This window comes from Manis pentadactyla, chromosome 1 (assembly GCF_030020395.1).
Source record: "Manis pentadactyla isolate mManPen7 chromosome 1, mManPen7.hap1, whole genome shotgun sequence".
Taxonomy (NCBI): Eukaryota; Metazoa; Chordata; class Mammalia; order Pholidota; family Manidae; genus Manis; species Manis pentadactyla.
In genome coordinates this window covers 12,921,602-12,946,004 of record NC_080019.1, presented here as the reverse complement: position 1 = coordinate 12,946,004, position 24,403 = coordinate 12,921,602, and the positions used below count along the sequence as shown (strand labels likewise).

The window sequence follows — 24,403 nt, the reverse complement described above, 5'->3', positions numbered from 1 at the left end:
TCTGGAAGAGGAGTGGGAGAATAGCAAATCAAACCACACGCCCACCTCACCCAGCAAGGTAATTCTGCCAAGGTCAGGCAGACCCTGCTCAGGCGATGGGGTCTGGTGCCTTCAGCCCCCAGATGTTGCTTCTCCTCCAGTCCTGGGTATAAATGGCTCATGATTTTTATCCCTCCTGATCATCCTCTAACACGTGGTGTGAAATAGGCACAGAATTAACAAGCCATGGGCTCTCCCCAGCTCCGCACAACAAAGAATTTGTGAGCCCCACAGGGTCCATCAAAAGCCAAATACAAAAGACACACAGCAGATGACACAACCCCCTTCCAGCAAGTACCACTGCTGCCTCAAGCAGGCTTTCCTCTCTGAAGAACAGAGGTGCCCCAAGCCCAAACAGGCCCCCTGCTGCCTCCTTCCATTGTCCTTCCCCACTCCTCCTTACCAGGTATGTCCATCCCCAGCTGGGTGCAGTCATCCTCCCTCCCTCCCACCTCCCCCTAATCTGTCTGGGGCCTCATGGCAGCTCCTTTGTTCCACACTGATATCCCCAAACTCTTAGGGTCCTTTCCCTCCACGAACAAAGCCCTTCCTGGGTGTTTGCAGCCAGCATAGATCAAAATATGTGACCACTGGGTGCCAGCTCCTTGGCATGCTGGGGAAATGCGCTGCCGGGGAGCAGGAGCATGGCACATCCCAGCGGGACTGGGGGAAATGGAGGTGGCACTCAGAGACCCATTGTCAGCAGTACTGCTGCAGGGCAAGGACCCAGGAGAATGCCATCTGGAGAGTGGGCTGCAGGCACTTACTGGAGCCCATGGAGATGGTAAGAATGTCAGCTACAAAGGCTGAACTCTCAGGGACTCTGCGGAAAAAGAGGAGGCGGTAAGAACCAAGGCCCTGGCTTCTGGAAGGGGCCCTGGGAATGAGGCGAGAGGCACGAGGCAGTCTGGTGCTCATCTTGGGGATGGGGAGGCTCCCCTAGCCAGCAAGCAACCCCCACCCCAGAGCACTCATTGCAGAATCCGGCTTAGCTCTTTTTGTTTAGTTTTCCTTAACTTTTTAAAAAATAATTATAGGTTCACAGGAAGTTGTGAAATAATAGTACAGGAGTCTAGATGAGTATAGACCATTCACATAGCTTCCCCAAATGGTTGCAGTTTACATAACAATATGACCCCATTAAGACCAGGAAGTTGGCAGGGTAGGATGTATGTGCATACTGTGTGTATACACAGTGTGTATATACAGTCCTGGGCCTTTCTCTCTCTCACGTGTAGATTGATGTAACCAGCACTGCCATCAAGATACAGGACTGTTCCATCACCATAGTTCCCTCCTCCTCCTGCCCCTTAAACACCCTACCCGCCCTGCCCCACCAACCCCAGGCCAGGCTGTCACCAATCCCTTTTCCATCTCTGTAAGTGTGTCATTTCCAGGCTTTGCCGCCACTGAGCTGGTGGCTGCTAAAAAAAAATCACCTCAGGGTCTGGGCAGACCCCAGCTGAGAGAAGGGCTGTCCAGAGCAGGCAGGCACAAAACAGGAGTGTCCCAGGGCGCAGGGAGCCCAGCCTTGCTTGGATTCAGGCAACCCACAGACCCGGAGCCCGTGTGCCACAGCCCAGTCCTCACGTGCCCGTGTTGGGACTGTCTGATCACTGTCCGCCTGCCGTCTTGCCCCCAGCTGCCCTAGGCAGGTAGCTCACCTGCGTGCTCGCCTCCCCGGGGAGCTCCATAAAGCAGCTGCTCTCTGCTGCCCCCTTCAGGCAGTCCACTGCTCAACGTGTCCCGGCCGCGGCATTTTAATTTGAAATTCTCCTGTCATGCTTCCCTATACCGTGCCTACATAATTCATCTTTATCACCTAAATATAGGACTTAATATTTGTCCTTGTTAAATTCCATCTTGTTTGTTTCAGGCGTCATTTCAACTTATCAGGATGTTTTCAAACCCTCAGATATCTCTCTGGACCTCAATTATCCCTTTTAACTGTCATCTAAAAATTTAATAATCCTGCTCTCTGTGCTTCACCCACGTCATAGATGAAATCATGGAACTGAACAGGGCTTCAGGTCCAGGTCTATAGAACAGGAATGGGAGCCCCGCTTCTAGACTGAAGTTTAAGATTGAAGCAGTCCCCTTAGGGACGATTACCCAGCAGCTGTCCACACAAGTGCACCATCAACCAGGCTGCAGTTGCTTCATTTATTCACAATGCTGCCATGACTGGTTTTACACTCCTGCCAAGGACTGGCCAGCCCTAGGAGCCAGGCCTCATCAGCCTCTCAGCAGAAACTGTGGTCACATTTCCTTTCACAACCACGTTACAAGACTTTGGGTCCCCAACAGCGTAACAAGGATCTGATTCCTAAATGTGCCCGAGAATACCCAGGGTTGTACACACTCGTCTAAACTCAGTCCTCCTTGAGGCTACCCGGCGGCCATCTGCAAAGAAAGCAGAAGCCCAGAGGCTAGCTGGGATGGCTGGCCTTGCCGTAGATGTCTGCCTGATTTGTAAGGGCCACAATGGCTCTGCAGAGAGAGGGAGGACACTAAATCTGCCCAGGACCCATGTTTTGCACCATTAATAGGAAGCATACAGCTTTTCCCCAGGCCCAGCAGAGCTCTCAGTTATCCCTGGGCCACCATGGATTCCAGAGCAGCCCCCTGCCCCAGCCTGGGGCCTGCCCTGAGCCTGAATTTCTCTTCTCTCCTGGCGAGTTCTCTCCCAGAAAGCCATGCTCTTCTTTCCTGCCTGCTCACCGGGACTGCAGCCATCTAGTACATCAGTGTGGGCACAGGAACCAAATTCTCAGTCTCTGTGGGGCCCCCTCTGCTCCTGTGTATGTTCAGGGTAAAGAGAGAGGCTTGAGAGAGGGACTGCCCACAGGGCTGCCCACAGTACCTCAGGCCACGCGCACAGGGACAATACCGGGAGAAGGGTGACTCCTCACCCGCACCCTCCACCCCTGGCTTAGCAGGAGCACCCTGCCACACTGATTATCAATCTAACACCTGTCAAAAAGAGGAAAACGAAGTGGGTTGATCTGCTCTGTTCTAAGTGAACTCATGCTGGCTTCTAGCAATCACCTTTCTTTTCCAAGAACTCACAAATCATCAGTATCAGTCATCGGTTTTGGAATTTCGCCAAGAATCAACACTGAAATTACTGAATAATCATTTCCAGAATCAGGGAAGGTTCCAAGTTATCCGGGCCTGATGAATGAGGAAGCTCCTTAAGTGGAAGCCAGGCTTCTCCAAGCCCTGCCAGCTGCTCCTTCCCCTCAGCCCCAGTCACGAGCACACACATGCACATGCCACACTCAGAGGGCGCTCCTCCCCCACGGCCACGTCCTCCAGCACAGACACCCGAAGTTAACGCCCCTGCGTCTTCCCCATCTTTTCCTCTTTTGCCTCATTCAAAAATGTCCGTGTCCTCTCTCCCCAGCAGATAAAGGACATCTGCGTATCTCTGTAATTGTGACATGGCTAAGTGGCATGTGGTAGCAGGGAAAGGGGTGCCAGGCACGCCGGACAGTGCTGGGCAGGCTCTGACCCATGCCACCCGCACACCTCCATCTGTCAGGCGGCCGTCCCTGCGTGCGGCGGTGACAGAGCAGTGACTGCCAATTCGCCAACATCCTTGTCTGCGGATGCTCCAAAGACACGATTTTCCATGGAGAGAATCGAAGGCTTAGACTCAAGTCTTCTCAGAATTACAGTGATTAAAGTTGAGAAGAACAGCATACCAGAGCCCCTCCTTAATCTGTCATTTCGGGACTGCCAGCAGGGCTCCAGCTGCAAGGTCACTGTCTTCCTCTTGATGCCTTCCCTCTTTCCTTCCTGCCCCTTCTCTCCAAGCCAGACCTCAGTCAGCCAGGGGCCCAAACCTCCCTGCCAGCTGCCCTAGAAAAGCAGTCACCTCGGACATGCAGCTCTCTAGCCGAGTCTCACTGGGCTGGCTCACCTAGGCCTTGTGGGGGCTAGGAGCTGGGCGCTGGGTCAGAGACAATACCAGACCCAAAAGAGGCCTCAAATACTATCCGGACCTGTTAATTCCACAGATGACCGAGGCTCCAAAAAGAGAAATATCTTGCTCAAGTTCAGCCAGATAGTCACCAAGCCAGGATGAGAATGAGATTCCTGACTTCTGGTTTATACCACTAACTCAGGGCCATTTATTGAAGCCAGGCACTGTGCTGGGTGCTTTATGTAAATTATTTCTACTTTTCACTGCAGATTTTTGAGATACCATTATGCTCATTTTGGAGCTGAGAAAATGGAGTGATTTTGCCCAAGGGCACACAGATAAAAAACAATAGATCAGGGCTTCAAGCTCATTACACCATTCTTTCTCATAAATATCCATCAAGGGCAGACAGAAGCAACTCTAAGTGGGTTTATGAATACAGGAGAAAATCCCAATCAGAGAATACTTAAAAGCTACCTCCTGGAATGTCCCAAGGATGGGTCTCCACTGATAACATTCAACTCAACTTGACCCACACAATTATAAACAGTAAGGACCACATGCGGCCAAATATCCACAAACATGGTGCCAAGAAGGGAAGACACGCCTGAGGACACGAGACAGAGGAAGGGAGGATCTGGAAGCACAGGTGAAGGCAGGGAAGACAGTGGCACTGATGGAATCTCAAGGAAGACCTCATGAGAACCACAGCCTCCCTTGGGTATTGGTGACGATGCATGTGGGGGAGAGAGGGAATGCAGACTCCCAGTCTAGCTCCCAGCTGTCTGTCCCCTGCTCCCGGTCTCCACCCCACCTCCTGGATGGATGGGAGGGTCTCTCAGGCCTCAGAGAAAGCGACAGGATGATTTTGCTGCTGGAGTCCTTGCTCCTTACACCACACTGCTAGACAAGCTTTTGGGAAGTTAAGAGGCTTTGCAGGGAGAAATCAGGAGATGCCTTGCCTGTGTGGACTTACATCCGGGGAAGGGGCACAGCTTTCCTTACACGCTCCATGAAGTGGAAGGGTAGTCGTATCATCACCAGTTTGCACCAGCTTTCTCATCATTTTTCTTTGCAAAATGAGGACAATAATAGTGTGCACAGCCCAGGTTGGTTGTAAGTTAACGGAGGTGCAAGGTACCTACCTGGTGGAGTTGCTGCCACATAATCAGCACACAGTAAGTGCTAGAATTTTATTATTACTTTTATTGCTAATGTTATGAAAAATGTATTACTTTCCACTGTTACAAAAGTAAGAGAACCACAGGCTAGGTCTCACAAATTTCATTGCCAAAATCATGTACTTTGGACAGTTCTATTACATTTGTGTTATTTAAACAAAATTTTCTTTCTTGGGTAAGTTGAGGGGGAAAGTGCCCCCTCTACCACCCCAAGGCAGTGCTTATGCTCATAAAATACTTGTTCATTTCAAGGTGATTTCTAACTGCTCCTCCTCATACGCTCAGAGTATAATTCTGAGGTCAGTAAGGCAGACGCTGTTACACTTCCTTTATTAGATCCTGAGCCTCACGGTAAAAGAAGTTGTTGGCTGGTCTCCGATGCCTCTCTCAGCCCTCTGTGCAGCAACACTGACCACAGACATCTCAGTAGGCCCCTTACCTGTCTGCCCCAGTATGCGCAGGTGGTCCTGTTTGTGACCTGCCCCTGACCTTTGCTGAGTCTTGCATCCCTCCCAGGCTTTGGGGAGTCAGATGCTCAGAATCTTGAGGAGTTTGGAATCTTAAGATGATAAAACTGCTCTTTAAAAGGAGCATAATGCAGAGCTGTTTCACAATCCCGCAGGGGCTTCTGGTCCCCAGGCCTGGCATTCCCAGCCCCATCACTCCCGCCCACCCCTGTTCACAGGCAACCCCTTTCCTTGCCTACCCTGCTTCTGGGAAGTTGGTCAGGCTTACACTGCTACTACTGCTCTGCAGGAGCCACAGCTGCTGCCTGTTCTGATTGGCCAAAGCACATGTTCTTCCAGGTCTCAGGACTATTCCAGTTATTAACTATTTTGAATATCACCCTACCTGTTCTCATATTTCTCATTGTCCCCCGCATGGCCACTCCCCTAGAGGTAGGCTGACCACCATTCCCCAAACACCCAGGGCATATGGCCCAAGCCTTGCTCAGTCTTCTCAACCAGAATGTCTTTCCCGTACCGATGCAGCTCCTGCACACCTGTGGTCAAGGGCCTTTTCCTACAGGAAGTCCCCCTAAACCATTACTAGCCCACAGTGTTTGCCACCATTTTCTAGTTCCCTAAAGTCTCTATTGTGTAGACTGATTTTTTTTCCAAGCTGCAGGTTATATATCATTACAGGGAGGGTCATGGAAATCAATTCAATAGGTCACATGCATATTCTCTAACAAAACTGAATAGTATACAAAATATCAGATTATATTGCCAGTGATACTGATCCTGGAATACCCATGCACAGATATATTTATGTATGTATGTGCTGCATACTCATGAAATATGAAAAATATTTCTCACTGGGAGTTGTGGTCAACACATTTTGAAAAACATTGAATATTAGTGCCTTCCATCCCAATAGTACCAGGAACCTATAATCTACCTTCTCCACCACAGATGCCGGAAGTGAGGTCATGGAGACGACAGGAGTGGGGAGGCAAGAAGGAGCCGCTCCCATCTGGGGGAGGTACCACTGTCAGAACAGTCTCACACCTGAAGCTCACAAGGGCGGGGACTCAGCCTCTCCACTTAACCTCCCCAGCACCTACAGCCAAATAGTAGGAGTACAAAGTAAGTGCTGGTGAATGGGTGGTGCAGGTCAGGCTACATTACTCTGTGATAGGGAAAAGAGAAAATCCCTGTAGGTTAATGTGGTTTGCTTCCCACTCGTGAAAAATCCACTGCGTCCTCCAAGCTGCCCTCCCAGCAGGAGCTCCACAATGTAATGCATGGATTCCAGGGACCCGGGGCAGGAAAACGAGAACTACAGGGCTGCACACAGTGACATGGGTCACTCTCCTTCCCAGCCACTGGCCAGGCCTGTCACATAGCTCCCCAATAGCTGCAAGGAGGATGGAAAGCCTAGGAAGGCACACAGACATTTGGTAAGCAGTAACGTCTCCACCACAATGCTGCCTGAGCTGTTTTGCTGGTCATACTGCTATACGTAACCCTGCGTGCAAAGCTTCCTTCCCCATCTACCCAGTTACCCACTCCCCAGGACTTCTGGGCATCTGTTCTCAAGTAAGCACTGTGCTGACCTCTGGAAATGCAGTGCCAGTTTGGGTCATCCCGGAAGCAGACCCTGAGCCAAGTCAGAGTGCACAAAGACAACTTGGGAGGGTATAGGGTACACGAGCAGGGTAGAGGGAGTGACCCAGGAGATGTGTTTTATCCAGCCCACTGCTGCAGTGGAAGTCAAAGTGCAATCCCACGGAGAAGCTCTGGGTAACAGCGAGAGCACACTTGAGAATTACCCTACTTAAGGGCTGAGGGAGCTGAGGAGTTACCAGCCCATAACCCTGCCATCATGGCATCCTCACCCCCCTTGCCAGGTTCCTGGGCATTGTCATCTGCACAAGGAAAGGGTAGAAATCAGCCTAACTTTCTGCAGGAATCCCAGGCACTGTGACTGACTGCATCAGCAACCAACAGAGGTGTCCCATGCTCTCTCCCGTTTACTCCCACAAAGTGGGCAGGGCACGATTGCAGGACGGCTTTATCAAGGCCCTCGGCCACCATGTACAGAGCAGAGAAAATGGGTCAATGGCTATGCCACCCAAAGCCTAATCTGGGAAAGGAAAACTGAACATCATATATATATATAAATTTCTGTAGGTGTCAAATCCCAGGTCCCAATCCAGCTCTTTCTCCATATATAACCTACATATAACATACATGCAAGCTTTTGTTTTATTTTTGTTTTCCACTCTTCCAATTATTATTGCAAAGCCAAGGATGAGGGCAGAGGGGAAATCAAATGCTTTCTCAGATGACATTTAAATAGAGTGATCAATTGACTCCCCAAATTAGGTCTGTACTGGGGAGACTCACAAAGATGAGGTGTTGGGTTTCATGTCCATATACCCATCAACACTCCAGTCCTAAATTATATTTGACATTTAATTACAACCCCAAGGAGCTGAACTACTAGATTTCTAGAAAAGGAGCCACTCTTTAGGATGGAGTCATTTGTCTCCTGTCTCCACAGGCATCGACAGCCCCCCACCAGCACCACGTGCACCCCAGCCCACCCCCTCATGGCCAGAGGGGCCAATGCAGCAGAGGCAGCGACCCAAGGAGGGGACCCCCCTCTCCTGCCCTGCCCTGGCCTCCGCCCACATCCTGCCTCACATTTGTAACTGCCAGAGTCGAGCTGCTCCTTCCCAGGTTCCATGCCACCTAGAGCCACCGCCCCTCCTGGGTGCCCACCCACGCCCCCACCTCCCATTCCCCACTCATTTCCTTCCCTAGAGACGGCTCTTGCCTGTCCAGAGACATGGAGGTTTTCAGCATTGAGCGTTTCTCCTTCTCTCCCTCCCTCCTGCCTTCCCCCACCCATTCCTCCTTCCCTCCCTCCCCCAGCCCTCCCTCTTTCCCTCTCCTTCCCTCTCCCCCTCCTTCCCTCCCTCCCTCTCTCTTCCCTTCTTTCCCAGAGGCTCACAGAACCCGTGGAGCAGCCTCCACCCACCAGGGCTGTGCTAATGTCATGGGGACAGGCAGACCTTGTAGACTTGGCTCCTGCCCTTGTGATCTTTCGGTGGAGACAAGGGAACCCCTGACAGCCAGAGTGTCCACACGGGTGGTAATGAGTGTGTAGTTAGTGCCAAGCAAGGCTCCAGACAACAGGAGCTTTGGAGCCAGAGGAAGGAGAGACCTGGCTGGCAAGCAGGGCTTCCTGGAGGAGCCAGGACTTGTGCTGGGCCTCAAATACAGCTGTGATCTTGAAAGATGGGAGGACAAAGGGAGGCACTCCAAGCAGACAGAACAGCTTATGCAAAGGTCTAGAAACAGGAACTCGTGAGAATGCCTCTCTGCCTAGAGAAAAAGGGTAGAGAAGACAGGGCAGGTGAAGCCTGCTGAAGGGAGGCGGTGAATGCACTTCCGCGGGAATCCTGTAGGCCCTGCAGGGAATTGAGGAGTGGTGGGAACACCAGCAGACAGACAGCAGCTCTCGGACCGCTGGGCACTGGCTGTTGTAGCCTCGGACAGGCCACCTCCTCTCTGAGCCAGGTCTCCTCCCCTCTGTGAGGTAGGGAGGGTGGCCTTCATCCCTGCCCCCCCGCAGCCTACCTTTTCAGGACCAGATCAGCGCCAGGAGTACCACGCACCAGGTATGGGGCCCAGGAACTGGCCCTGAGCTCTTCCTCCACAGGTTTGAAATATGAGAACAAAGGACGCTTCCCTAATATAGACACAAATCCAGCCCAGGATCAAGACACATTAGCACTGATTCCAAGACACATAAATCTCACTCTGCTAAAAACAGAGCATTCCATAACCTCTTGACTTGCCTTGCTCACAATTTCAGCCCCAGAAGGGTAAGAAGGTAACAAAGGCAACAGACCTCTCAGGCTTAATTCCCATCCACCAAGAGGAAATGACTGAGTTCTGGAAATGACAGAAACCTTGGCCAGAAGGGACAGGAGCTTCAGAGAAAAGGAACACAGCACCTCCAAGTTCAGAGCAGCCCAGAAAGAGCGCAGGGATGCAGAGATATGTGTCAAAGACTTTGGGAAGTCTAATTTCCAGTCACTTAGAGAAAAGGTGGCTACCATCTGTGGCCAGAGACTCTGAAGGGGAAGGACCTGGAGGACGGTAGCCATTCCTGGAGAGGACATTCTCACTACGTGATGGCAAGAAATCCCAGCGGGCAAGAGAGGAGATGGAAACCTAAAGAACACAGTTGCGACGTCAGCAGCACTCACAGCAAGAAGGCAGACTTGCGAAGAAGCACCCACGTCCTTCCACATCAAGGATGGCCTTTGCCCTGAAAATTCAATTTCAATCACCTTGCTCCCCGGTTCCAGAATGTTCTAAGGCTCCCTCTTTCACTGTGAATGGTCTGCCCAGTGTGGACCTGGCTTCCCTCCCAGCCTCGGCTCCACCCCCATGCCCACCACATCCGATTCCCTAGCCAGGGGCCCGGGGTCAGCAGGCTCCATCCACAGGGCAAACACAGCTCGCCACCTGCTTTTGTACAGCCACAAGCTAAGAGCGGTTTTCACATGTTTACATGGTTGGGAGAAAAGATCAAAAGAAGAATATTTTGTGATGCACGAAAATAATACAAAACTCGAATTTCAATGTTCAAAAATAAAGTTTTGTCCACACACAGCCACCCCCATTTGTGTACATACTAACCTGTATTGGTTTACTGGGGCCTCAGTAATGAAGTACCACGGAGAGGCTTAAACAGCAGACATTTATTTTCTCACAGTTCTGGAGGCTAGAAGTCTGAGACCAAGGTGTCGGCAGGGCTTTGAGAAGCCTCCCTCCTTGGCTTGCCGACGGCCACCTCCCCACCATGTCCTCACATGGTCTTCCTTCTGCATGCATCTGTGTCTTAATCTCTTCTTACAAGGAAACCAGTCATATTGGATCAAGGCCCACCCTAGGGAACTCATTTTAACTTAGTCACCTCTTTAAAGATCCCATCTCCAAATACAGTTACATTCTGTGGTACTGGGGGTCAGGAGTTTGACGTATAGATTTTGGTGAACACAACTCAACCCGTAACACTATGGTTTGGGCATTAAAACTACAGAATTGAGTAGTTCAATAGGGACCATGCAGTCCACAAAGACTATTACTAATAGACTCTTTCTATCTGTGGACAATTACTATCCAGCCCTTTACAGAAAGTTTGCCGACCCCTGCCCTGGAGAATGGGTACTTGCTAGAGATTCCCGAATGCCATGCCTCCCCTTCCTATTGCTGGATCTGAGCTCAGGCTGAAACTCAGCTGCCTTCTCATTTTCACTGATAAAGCCCTTCCTGGTCCTCAAGACACCAACATCAGCAATGGCTCTATGTGTAACCACTGTCAGGGGGATTTGCATTTAAGCCAAAGAAATGAGTATCTCATGGGAAACGTTCAGGTAGTCTGACACACTGAGCAGAAGTGCAATGGCGCCTCTCACATCCCACACATTCTGCACAATGGGGGCCAGAGGCAATAGCACCAGAGGCAGCACCGGGGGACAGGAAGTATGGCTGGGACTCAGATGTGGGTGTGGCTGTCACCACTCAGAACGGGTAGGTCTCAGGAATGAGCTTTAGAGATACAAGCCGGAAGAAAAAGTGGCAGAAGATTCAGGCAAGAGGGGTCTAAAGAAGTAGGTGTCAGAGAAGAGAAACAGGGTGGGAAGAGCAGCCAGGAGAGGAGGGCAGCCAGGTGATGGAGACTACGAAGGAGTGTGGGGAGGGCACAGGGTCCCACGGGCATCTTCAGGAGACAGGCGCTCCTGCAGCACAAAGCATCCCAGGCCCCTGAGTGAGACACCTGCAGTTAAGGGAAATGGCACCAGAGAGGTGGGGCAGGGGCCTGGGGCTCTCCAGCCACCAGGCTGCGTGAAGGGGCAAGTCAACTGGGCACAGATCTGTGCAGGACACAAAAACACCAATGGGATAAAGAAGTAGAATGGCGTCAGGTAACCGAGGTCTCTCCACACGGCTTCTTCAGTAGCTTGATCACACAGCAGCCAGCATGTCAAAGGACTGTGCTCAGGGTTATGGGGACAGGAAGACCTAGGGCTCAGCTCCTGCCCTTGCGATCTCTCAGTGGAGACAAGGGAGATGGCCGGGGCTTGGGTAGGAACCCCCAACATCCCTCTCTGACACAACTCCAACCCTACCAAATAACTGTGGGACAGATATTGCACAAAGCCAGTCTGAAGGGCACCAAAATATAACCTCCCCGGATATGTGCATAACTGGTCTCGGCCCTGGCTCAGCTCCTCCATGCGTTAGCTGTGTGGCCTTGGAGCGCTGTGTTGCCCCCTCAGTGTCAGGATCCTCATCTGAAACACAAGGACTGGGCCAGGTCCTTCCAGGCCCTTCCAGCAGTAACGTCTGGGAGGGGCTGGTTGTAAGAGGTTGGGCATAATGTGGGCCTTGTGGGAGCCTGATGTGGAGGGCGAGCGCAGCATCAGAGAGCACCCGCTGGACATAGAAACCCAACCTGTTTTGAGAAGGGTATGCCGCACAGGCAAGGGCAGTGACCTTGCAAATGGGGTGCGTGGGCAGAAAGAGGGTGTGCACAGATGGAGCTGCAGAGAAGGAAAGGGCAGAAGGACCCAGGGAGACCCTGTCCTTTGCAAAGCTATATGACTCTCGCACTTTGTAGAGACTGGGGGCACCCTTGGGAAGACTGTCCTTTTAAAGAGTAAACTGGAAGCGGGATGGAGCCTCAGGGTCTCCTTGAGTCTCTGACTTGACTGACTGGAAGTGGGAGGTGAGGGGCGGAGGGAGTCAGCAGGGAAGAAGCAGTGGTAAGTGAAGACGGCTCAGCTGCAGCGTGTGCTGAAAAACATCTCACCTTTTACAGAGGAAAAAGCCACAAGCAAACTGAACTGCCATCAGCAGGAAGGAAAGTGGACTATCTGGGCCCTGAGGCCTGTGGTCTCATAAATAGCCCACAGCCTCATCGTCTCCCCCCACGGTGCCTATTTCCATGCACCCCACCTCCCAGAGGAGCGCCTTCCAGGGCGCTTGGCACCTAGAGCTCTGCATTCTTCCCTCATTTTGATACCGTTCCTGGAGCTCCCAGACACGTACCAGCCTCACTCTGTCAACCCCCACGGAGGTCTCTCAATCCGTCACAAACTTCTCCCAAAGCAGTACCCCTGTGTGCCTTGTTAATTTTGCTCCTTAAGCTCCCTGAGTGGCATCCAGGAGCCGATGAGAAGCTGGTGTTAGTGTTGCAGACCAGTCCAGTCATGGGGAGGGTGTGGGCACAGAAAAGCGAACCCCTGGATCTTGCAGAGCTCCCGGCCTACAGCACCACTCTGTCGGCTAAGAGTTTCCCATCTGACGGGAAGCCCTGCCTTTTCCAGCCTGGGCCCTACATCAGGAAGTGGCCCTGAGGGATGATTTCTGGGAGCACTTCAGGGGAGGTTGCCCCCCACCCCCCGCCTGCTCCCTGAAACATCCTTAATCTCCTTTAACTTCATGTGATGGAGCCATCGCCCACAGCATGACTGAGAGCCCGAGCAGCCCATGTGTGTTTCCAGCAGGGTCTCCTCTCACTGGTAACATGCTCCGTGCACTTACATCCCGGGGGTAAGAGGGCCTGCTTCCCTCCAGCTCCCCGGGGCCCTTCGTTCTGCTGTTCAGCTCATCCTCCTCCCGCAGGCAAGGAGCAAGACCCTGAATTCTCTGGCCAGTCCTGCTGCCATGAGCCATGGGTGGGGGACCCCACCAGGTCTCAGGGGCCTCCAGTGGGGAGTATGGTGGGCTCCAAACCGCCCCTGGGGAAGCGGCTCCCACCGGCCTTCACTGCCTGTCACTCTCCATGTGCTGGACAGATGAACCTCTAGCTGTATTAGTTTCCTGTAGCTGCTGTAATGAAGTACCTCAAATGGTGGCAGAAAACAAAAGAAATTCATTCTCTCACACTTCTGGAAGCCAAGTCCACAGTCAAGGTCAGCAGGGCTTCCTCCAGAGGGTCCAGGGGAGGATGCTTCCTTGACTCCTGCAGCCTGTGGGGGCTCCCAGCGCTCCCTGACTGTGACAGCAGCCCTCCAGTCTAGGCCTCTGCCTTCACATGCCCTCTCCTCTGTGTCTCAAATTGCCCTTTCTCTTATAAAGACACCAATTATTGGATATAAGGCCCATCCTTAATCCAGGATGATCTTATCTCAAAATCCCTAAGTGCATGTACAAAGACCCTGTTCCAAATAAGACCACATCCCCAGATACCGGGGGATCGGACTGGGACATGTCCTGTGGAGGGACACAACTCATCCACCTGCATGTGTCCACCAGTCATTCTCTAGAAGGTGTCCCCCTCTACTCAACTCTGAGCTCCTATTCCCTATGGCATGTCCCCTGGAGCAGCCCTCTCCCTTCCCCCTTCGTGGTCCTCATTCATATCACTAAACTCTGCTCCAGCCGTCCCACTGTCCCACCGAGCTCCAGCTGTCCCGCCGAGGTGTCCCCCTCCTTCCCTCTGCCCACTGGGTCCTGCCTCAGAGCCTTCCCCACCAGCCCAGCCCCTGAGGGCCAGTGGGAAAGCACAATGTGGCCCCAGAGCCCTGCACACGGCCTCCGTCACTTGCCAGCTGCTGGAGCTTGGACGAGCCTCCCCTTGCCTCTGGGCCTCAGGTTCCCCAGCTGCGAATGGCAACAATGCCTTCCCCACAGATCGGTGAGGAGTAAACGGCCACAATGCACATGAAAGAATCTGTCACCCAGTAAATTCCTGGTAAATGTTTGTTCAGTTATTTGATCTCTCTTCTCTGAATCTGATTCTATTTATGGTCCCCACTGCCCTTAATTGTCTTATTCTGGGGGCCCTGGCTCTTTGGGTTATGCTTCTTAAGGAAAGGGATAGAATTTGGGGCTTTTCCGGGACCTCCGACAGCATCTGGCACTGCCTCTAGTCAGCGGAGGCCTGATGTCCTGAACAAGCACCACAGCAATGCCTGCGGGTCTGAACCTCGGTTTGAAGAGCAGCCTTGGCCTGGATCCAGTCCTGGGTCCCTCCTGTCACCTCCCTGGTCCTCTTACCCAAGGGCTCATACCTCCTGGGAGAGCCAGGGCCGGCCTGGCTCCTGCAGGCGCAGCCAGGCAAGAGGCGGAGGGGGCAGTAATGGAATGAGAGGCGCGGAGATCCAATTCCGCAATGATTAAGGTGAGAGGGACAAACTCCAGAGGCCAATTGTTGGGCGTAATTAGGATGAACAGCAAGTGGCAGCAGGCTGAGAACCCTGAGGCCAGACAAACCGGGCCCATCCCTGCTCCAGGAGGGCCCCTGCGGTCGGCCAGACTGAAAGAGATCTCTCTCCATTAGGCCCTGGCTGGGAAGGGCAAGTGGGCTGCTCTGCATCATCTGGGTGGAGCAGCTGAGTGGATGTGACATAATTGAATGAGGCCTTCGCATCCTCCACCCAGAGCGGGGGAATTAGCAGGCCTGCCCCTCGCCTCAGGAGGCTGCTTTCAGCCTCATCTGCCTGCGTTGCTCCACTCCACCACACCTACCCAGGCGGGGGTGCCGGGAAAGAGCTCTGGCCAGGGCTGCAGAGGGGAAAGGGGGGCAGAGGGAGGGGGCTCAGCCAGGGAGAGTCCAGGGGAGGAGGCAGGGAGGAGGTGATAGTGATGGGCAGGGGCGGGGAACCCCTGAGTGTTTGCCAGACTGCCAAACAGATGGCAAGGAGATAGCCAGGGCAAGAAGGAAGATGGGGATGGAGGGGCCAGGAGGGATGGAAACAGGCGGAGAGCGGGAGATGAGAGCAAGATAGGCAGGCAGATAACATGAGGGCGGCCAGAGATAGAGAGATGAGCTGTGTGTTGGGGGAAGGAAGGGGGCAGATACAAAGAAGCTTAGTTAAGAAACACAGACTGATGGGCAGCAGAGGAATTCATAGACTTGTGGAACATGGGGCTGGAGCCTTCTGCAGGAATAGCAAGGTCGCCTGCCCCTTTGCACATACGATGTGACAGGTGCTATTCTAAATGCTGTACATTATCTTATTTATGCCTCACAACACACTGCCTTACTGATGAAGAAAATGAGGGTGGAGAGAAGTTACCACCCAAGGAGACCCAGTTAGAAATAAAAAGAGCCAGACATTAACCCCGGCCTGGCCTGACATCCTGGCCCCCCTCACCACCACACTAGCAGGGCCCTCTTGGGTTTAGCCCCAGATGAATCTGCTCTGAGCTGGCAGCAACCCAGGCTGTCTGGGCACAGAGGACTTTCTGGTGGCTGCAAGTATAGGACAGTGTCATTTTCCCCTGTCCTGATCTCTGTCCCCTCATCGTGAGCCCCCTGGTACTCCCCCTTGCCATCTGCCTGGGCCCTTCAGCTGACCATCAGTAATCTCCACAAAAGTGTGGACTGATGGCATTGCAAGGTATGGCCTCTGCCAGGAGTTCATTTTAATAGGGGGCTCAGGGGGTGACAGAGACATCTGGGGGACAGGAGGTGTTCCCCGTAACCTTTAGGAACCCAACATGGGCAGATTCCTCCTATTTGTACTCAAGCCGGCTCTGGCTGTGTGACCCGCTCCATCCAGATGGGGAGAGAAGCTGATACACATCATGTGTTCCTTTTGTGCCCCCCACCCCCACTGTGGAACATTCCCAGCCACAGGCATTAGCTTGGAAGGTTTTGCAGGCCAGACCAACTCTACAGCTCCCTCAGAGCAGGGGCCTTGCTTCTGGTGGGGACCGCCAATCAGCTGCTCCCACCCCAAAGGAGCTGTCCGCCCTGGCTGCCCTCTCTCAGGGTCACAGGGGCTTCAGACTGGGACAACCCCCACTGCCTAGTTGCTGGGCACTCTCTGGCCCGGCCAGGTGGCTGTAGTGTCTGGCAACAGCCCCTGCCCCACCCAGCAGCTCCCAGCCCACTGTGGGGAAGAGGGGGTGCCCGTTTCAGCTCAGACAGCTCTGCCAAGGAACTGAAGGGAGGCGAGAGGAGGTGCACCTTCACCAGCAGCAGCTTCCTAACAGCAAAGCTGGGCTGCTCAGCACCCAGGAAGGAGGCGCTGCTCCACCGCCCCCTCCACTGTGGCGCAGCAGGGGAGGGAGCAGATTAACTGCTCCATGCTGCCTCCAGGAAATGGACTGGCAGAGACGGCAGAGGAGAGGTGCTGAGGAGAGAAAGGGAAGCGGGAAGAGGCAGGCAGGAAAGGGGCTGGGCAAGAGACACCAGCGATGGGACTCCAAGCCAGAGGAGCAGCTTCACCCAAGCCTCCACTTTACCACAGGGACACAACTGAGGGAAGGGACTCAGCCAAGGTCACCTGCATCCTCCAACATTGGATGAGGTCCTTCCATGGCAATCCCTTCATCAGATCCTGAGTTATCAGGCCGTGCATCTCGGTTTGCTTGAGAAGGGCCCCTGCCTCCATTTTCAGAGGCTACTGCAACCCTGGGCCGCCTCAGCCTGTGCAGGCTGCCCCAGGCCCAGTGCCTGGACAGCCCCCCCGAGAGGCAAAGGCACCTTCTCTCCCGCTGGAGGTATTCTCTGCCCTTGGCTCTGGGGAGCAAGGCAGTATGACTGAACACATTTGTCACGGGCCCCCACAGCTTGACTACAAACAACAAGTCACCCTCTAGCAACTTGGCAAGGCAGGCGGGGGGCGTGTGAGGCACAGGGCAGTTCGTCCAGGCTAACCCAGGAACAAAGCACTGCCAGACTCCTGGGCCCCACAGGCCCCACTGGCCCAGCGCTGCCTGCCCTATCTCGGCAAACCCAGGGGCACAGCTGAGCTGAAAGAAAGGCCACCCTGAGGGACACTATCTGTCCCTCCTCCTCTCACCCCACTTCTACGTCCTCCTATTTACTTTTTTTTGTCCTGGAGTGCTCCCAGGCCCCTTGGGGAGCTTCAGACGGGATTCCTAAAATCCTGGAAGAAGGGGAGCAGCTGTAAAGGGCCCCCAACCTGGGAAGGAGCAATTGAAGGCATGGAAAGGGAAGCAGAGGTGCTCCATATAAACAGCAAGGTGGTGCATTAGGGCCTGAAACACCCACAGGGCCTGTCAGGGGCTCACTGAGAGGGGCCACAGGCAGGCCAGCCACTGGAAGGGTGGCAATAAAAGCCGCATGGGCACAGGGCTGGGTTTAAGCTCCATGAAAATCCTTGATTCCTTCCCTCCCTCAGCAGCACTCTGCCCCCAGCTCTTCATCCGGAGGCCAGCACTGTCACCCAGACCAAATTCCACTCGGAGCAGTTCCCAGGCTTTCTCTCTGCCCACACACCTAACCCCTCCCTGTCTCCATTGCTGGTCTTAAAAATGTCAAAGGAAGACTGAAAGACAAAAGTCGCAGCCTAGTGTATTATCCAAAAGGCACCGGCTGTCAAGGGCAGGTGGGCGGGAATGGAGACCTACTTGCCTGGCCCACCAGAGCTGACCAGAACTAATCAGAGAGGCAACTCGGATACTCAGAGTCTGACGGGTGAGCCCTCCAGAGGCACCTGAGACTTGATTTCTAATTCTGCTTCTGCTTCTACTGAGCTGTGTGACTTCCTGCAAATCCTGTCCCTCTCTGGGCCTCAGTTTCTTTTATCTGTGTAATGAGTGAGCTCAGGGGTTGTTGCTGAGGAGACAAGGGGAGGAATTAGCAAGGGGACTCAGGCCCCCATCTCATCCTGCACCTGAGCAGCTCTGCTTGTGTCTCTTGTAAGGCTTCGGTTAAGATTTCATTGGAAAAAAGGTTTGGTGGTTGTAAAACAAGAAAAAACAGTTCAAATCCATTGGCTTAGAGATGACCTCTGAGATTCCTTTCTTCTGTCTCATTCTTTGATTCAGTCCATGCGCATATACCTTTTACTGGAAAGGCCTGATTTCATCCATTCTTTCCTGTGGTCCCTGCAAGATGGTCTTACCCACCAAGCCTCATGCCCCGATTCAAACTCAGGAAGTAGGCCCCTTACACCCCTGGCTGGGTTTATAAGACATGGGCCACCCTAAAGTTCAGGAAACAGGCTCCCCCAAAAAAGGTAAAAAGGCCAGTGAGGACATCTGTGCCAAGTGCAGAGTGAGTGTTTTAGCCAGGAAGGGTCAAGGGTATCCAGGTGGTGTGGGCTGGAGGGCACAGGGCAGGCTTCTGGGAGGGGACTAAGAATCAAGCACACAAAGATTCCAAGAAGGGATTATACTGTGGTGGGGGGGCTCGGCGACAAGAGTAATCAGGGTTCTGGGAGCAGGAAGGTCAGATGTAAGACCTCAAGTTGGACTGCATGGACTCACGTCAGAGCCTGTCACCTAACTGCCATATGATTTGGGCAAGCCATTTACATTGAGCCTCAGTTTCTCCATCTGCTTAAACAGCACCTAAGAGTCTATCATCTCTAGGATTCTCCCCTGCTTCTGCCCCAGGCTCTAGAGGTGGCTTTGATCACAGTTTTCCAAGGAGAACAGGATGAGGGAGGAATTCAAGGCCTAGGTAAGTCAGACCTCAATCTGAGAATTGGGGACCAATATAGAACCAGGCCTGGCACCCTTGGCTTCACACCTGCCACACTCCACAGGCTAGCATTGGGCAAGAGAGGACAGGCAGTCCGGGGAAGGTGGTCCCACCCTTTGCCTCCGCAGGTTCATTAGCAAGCCTGGTAGAATTCCCACCTGCTCAGAAGGGAGAACTCCTGATGAATATTCATAGTCACCAGAGGTCTCATTTGCATCATGCAATTCCCCAAATGCCACAGCAAACTGCAGCCTCTGGCCTTTGGGGCTGTCCCCCTCCTGGAAGGGGCACCAGCCAATCTAGTTACTATCACTCTGCCTGCCCACTCCCTCGCTTCACCCTGCCCCAGCCTTCACTGCCTGCCATGACCCAGGCCCTCCCAGAGGCCCCCCACCACCAAACCCCCAAGCTGAGCAAACAACAAGCCCAAGACAGGCAGATGCCAGACCCAAGGAAGGGGAGACAGACCCCAGGGGATGGGGATTAGGTTGGTGACACTGTAAAGAGCGGAGGGTGGGCGTACTCGGGAGCTGTAGAGTCCCCCTCATCCCCTCCGGAAGAGGAGCCCAGACAGGGTGGGGCTGGGTGGGGCAGGGGAGGGATAGCTGGTTTGCTATCTCACAAGGGCAGCACCAGGAGAAAGAGCCAGAAGGAAGGAAAGGACGGTGCCTTCCTCAGACAACCATCGCCCTCACCACTCAGGCCTCTTTCAAAATGCACTTTCCATTTAGAAGGATCCAGAGGGCCATCAGTTGAGGACTGATTGAGTAAGCGGTGCCTTCTGCACATCATGGAATATTATATGGCCATTAAAAAGAATGTGGTATCGATTTTTTAAAAACCCACAGTGCCCACAGTATGTTGCTAGGTGCTATAAGGAAGTTACAGAACTATGGGTAGCAGTGTCCTGCTTTTGTAACATAAGCAAATAAATAAATAAACAAGTAATCGAGTTAATGGATAAACCAGAAAAAATCTGATGACATACCTTAGCTACATCACACAGGACACATGGGTCAATAAGAAGGGATTGTTTACTTTTCATGTTAAATATGTTTAATATTTCTTTCCTGTTTGAAGTTGAGTATTTTACAATGACTGATTTTATAATCAGGGCAAAAAAAATTAATGGGGAGGATGCAAATTTCCCATGGAAAGAAGATCCCTTTTGCAATGCTCTGAGCCTGGGCCCAGCAGGCTGAGGGGCTGCAGGGGAGGGGGTATTGGCAGGTGTGGCCCCCACCCTCCTCTGCACCCCAAACTGTCCCTCAGGCCCACTCCAACCTGGAAATCAGGCTCTGTTTACTTCATTATGCATTTGCCCAAGGCTCACTCTCTGGAATGAGAAGCATATTAACTACCTTTTGTAAATTCTTACCAAATTACAAAGCAGTTACACATTTTTATTCATTCCTTCAGAGACATTCCTGAGCCTATCCTATGAGGCAGGCACCAGGCACATGGAGACCAAAGAAGCCACCTTCCCGGCTCCCACAGGGATACTGCCTGTGCCCTAGCCTGGAGGGAAGGGAAGGGAAGGCATTAGCCAGATAAGGAAGGAAGGCATCCCACAAGCAGAAGAGCTCTCATTATCGGACACCTACTGAGCCACCAGGCTCCAGGCTGGGAGGTTAGATCCCTCCTCATTTAATCCCCACAACCACCCTCAGAGGGGCAGCCATCATTTTTCCTCCTCCATGGAAAAGAAGAAGGAACTAAGAAGCCTGGGCAAGAGGGAGAGGCTGGCAAGCCATGTTGGGTTCCCAGCAACCAGGGAAAGAGGCCCTGCTGGTTCCACCGCGGCCTCACAGTGCCCCAGGCTCCCTCTCCTCTCCCTGCTCTGGGCTGAACCGGATCATTCATATGCAACCCCTGGACGCCCAGACTAAGCAAAGTGCGGTAGCATTTGAAATTCAGGGTCTGCAGGCTCCCTGGGTCCAGACACAGTCAGTTCTGCTGCCTTTACCTGCGAGGCTGGGCACTCTGTGGCCACGCGGAGTGCACATGCTGGACACAAGGCTGCTGGACACAAGGCTCCCAGGCAGACAGCATCTCAGGAGTCCTCCTAGTAAACAAGGCTGTGCGAGTCTCCACGCCTTTGTTCACACCGCTGCCTTGCCTGGAATGCGGTTCCTACACGTCCCCACTCACAGGTGTAAGATGCAAACACTACTCCCACCATAAAACCTCCATTGGTTTCAGCCGCACTAAGTTCCTCTCAGAGCTGCCAGTCACACCAACAGAACCCAAGTGACTTCCCTGCGTGCGTGCATGTGTACACGGCCGCACTGTCAATCCCTGGGGCCAGGACTGTGGCCCCGTTCCTGCCAAGTGCCCAGGTTTTCCCAGTGCACACCAGTCACAAAGCGGGAATTCTCTTCCTCTGCCTCCATGGACACAACCTCGGACTCCCCCATCCCCAAAAGGCACCCCCTGCCGCCCCACTGTCCCCCCAGGGCTGGATGCTCAGGGAGTGGTCACTGCCCAGATGGTGAACGGTCCTTGGGTCTTGCATCTCGTGCTGGTACCATCACCTCCCTGCCCATTGCCCCCCTCACCCAAAGCCACCTCCCAGAGGCACTGTGGCCAGTGACTGAGAAGTGAGGAACAGAAGTTCCCATTTGTGCCTCAGAAACCAAACCAGGGCTCCAGACTGGAGGGGGTGAGTGGTGGCCCCAGGAACCTGGAGCCCTTGCCCCATGTCCCAAGCCCCTGGTGGCCTTCCCCACCCCACAGGACGCAGGTTCCCCTGTCTCAGGCCTCCCAGCCACAGCACAGGCAGCGAGGACCAGCTAGGGAGCCTGTCCTTCAGAAAAACAACTCAGAGCGGTGGCCGGAGTGCCTCGGGGCCTCGGCTACCAAAGTGGGTCACTGTGGGGAAAATGTAGTTTAAAAAAAGAAGAAATCTGTTTCTGGAGCCTGGTCTCAGCACAGCCTGGGAGCCGAGTGCACCCTGAGGAACTGCAGATATCTCCGTTTTCCTCCCCAGCAACTCGTGGGCCACCAGGTCTCCAGTTCCCCCGCCCTGGCAGCCGAAACGAGCTCTGAGTAGAAACGAGGGAATCCTGGTCCTGGGCCCAGTATCCTGCCCACCTACCACCACTGCCACCTCCCAGGGGCTCTTCTGTCCAGCCAGGGGCCAGGAGCCAGGCGGGGCCCCCGGAGTGGGGACTGTGGGGCTGCGTGGACGCCCGTCTCTGCTTTCTGGGTTGTTTCTAAACTGCTCCACTTCCCGTTAAGTAGGACACACCAGGGAGTGATGCCACTGAGCTCCCAGAGAGGCAGGGCAGGACGCACAGAAATGCCCCAGGCCAGGGCCAGGCCTCCAGGGTCAGCGAGAGGCCAGGCGCTAACCCAAGGCCACCCACTACTGAGCGCTGGCCGGGTGGGCCTAACAGTACTGCTCAAGGGGCCTCTGCTCACAGGCAGAGGAGGGCTGGATCGCAAGCCGGAACGCTGGGCCAGCACCAGAAGGCCGTCTCGACCAAGCCACCTCACTGCACCAGGCCTCAGCCTTCTCAGCTCTAAAGCAGGAATCGACTCCATGGGTTGCTGGGAAAAGCAAATGAAATACTGTATGGGAAAGACGTCCATGCGCAGGCTGGATGATAGCGTGCACAGATGCCAAGCATGGCTATTACTCCTTCCACTGCTCTCTTCTGTCAATAAATCCCCCAGATTGGCTGCATGTTGGCAGCTGCTGAACGGGGCGGGGTCGGTGGGGGGTGGGGGTGTCCACTCCTGTCCTCTCTCCTTTGGTGTATGCGTGAAATGTTTCTAAATAAAAAGTCAACACAGAGGCGAAGCCATGTCCCCACATTTCCCCAGCACACTTCCCTGGCCCTTCCCCACCCTGTGCTCACATATGCAGCTCTGGACTGTCAAGGCATGAACAACTTCCCACAGTGCCACGCGGGAGAAAAGCAAGAAAGCAAGTCAGCAGTGGCCCCTATGGACCAACCATTTAGAATATGTGACCCAGATGTCACCACCACTTAATTATTATTATTATTATCCCATTTTACAGACACTTTAGGACCTAGTTTTAGGGTAGAATGCTAGCCAGACTCCACACCCTGCCTGGCCTGCTCAGCCCCCTGCCCTCAGGCCTCCTCTCTTCAGCTTTATGCCATTGACAGGGAAAGGCAGCTACCTTCTTCTTCTTTCTTTTTGAGCACAGGTTCAGACTTTCGGGGCATCACACTCCTCTGCACACAGCACACTGAAGGTCCAGTTCATGCACGGTCCATGCGTGGTCTCCTTCCTGCCCCTTCATCACCGTCCCCACTCCTCCACGTAGGTGCCTGCTCCAATACGTTGGCGGCATATCCTTAAATATGCATACGTCCCTGGAAATTACAGAGCATTGTTATGAGTGCGTGTCTTGAATTTTCATAAATGGCACTCCATTATGAATGTTATTCTGCGTTTTACTTTCTTCAGACACTGTTTTTTGAGATCTTTCCTTGATGCTGGTTTCTGGTGAGATGATTCCAGCATTCCAGGATGCACCTGTCACAGTCCACCCACTCTTCCATCCCCCCCCATGGACACCAAGACAGGCCCCCAGCTTCTCTCTGCCACAAACAACACTCCCTATATGTGTCCCTCTATTGACTGGGGGGACCTTCTCCAGGGTCCATTCTAGGAGCAGGATCACTGAGTCACAGGCACACATGTACTCAAACGGGTCAGTAATTATTTCAGTTGGTATTTGTCAGTTGCCTAGGACAATGTCTAAAACACAGTAAGCACTACTTACTGAGGTGTGTTCAATAAAGATAATTAAAGAAAATAAATAGCATTAAATTTGCCAGACTGCTTTCCAAAACCAGAGTACCAGTTTCCACTCCTACCCACAGTTCAGAGAGGTCTTGTGTTCACACAAGCTCACCAACTCCGTTTTGTCCACCCTTCTGACTTTTGCCGTTCTGAGGAGCTCAGTCATACTCAATTGCTTAAATTTGCACTTCTCTGATTCATAGTATTTGAACTTCTGTTCAGATAATTGTTAGTCATTCGGTCTTTTTTTCTTTTTAAGGTGGAAGCTGTGTTAGAAATGTGCTCCCACGCGCCAAGGGAAGCCAAAGAATCTGAGAATCTTTGGGACCACGTCTAGTGGGGGGTTGATTTCATTTCTTGGGGTAAAAAGAGGAAGAAGACAGAGAAGATGGAGGAGAAACTGTGGCGGAGGAGGAAGGACAGAAGGACACAGTGTCTTCTTGACAGTGAATTGTTTCAGTCAATCAATGAGGGCTTCTCCTGCCCCCACTGCAGCTGCTGCCTCTCACATGCTGGGGACATCAGGGTCCCCTGGAGG

At 53.2% G+C, this 24,403-nt stretch overlaps 1 protein-coding gene across 2 annotated transcripts in view; it reads right to left on the bottom strand.

Moving 5' to 3' along the window:
* The window catches only part of GFRA2 (GDNF family receptor alpha 2), a 157,938-nt gene that overhangs the window by 97,485 nt on the left and 36,050 nt on the right, over positions 1–24,403 (bottom strand). For both annotated transcript variants that reach the window (XM_057490462.1, XM_057490502.1), the window contains exon 2: positions 23,237–23,432. In XM_057490462.1, the coding sequence (XP_057346445.1) occupies positions 23,237–23,282 (46 nt within the window). In that variant the 5' untranslated portion in view covers positions 23,283–23,432. The remainder of the gene's footprint in view (positions 1–23,236; positions 23,433–24,403) is intronic.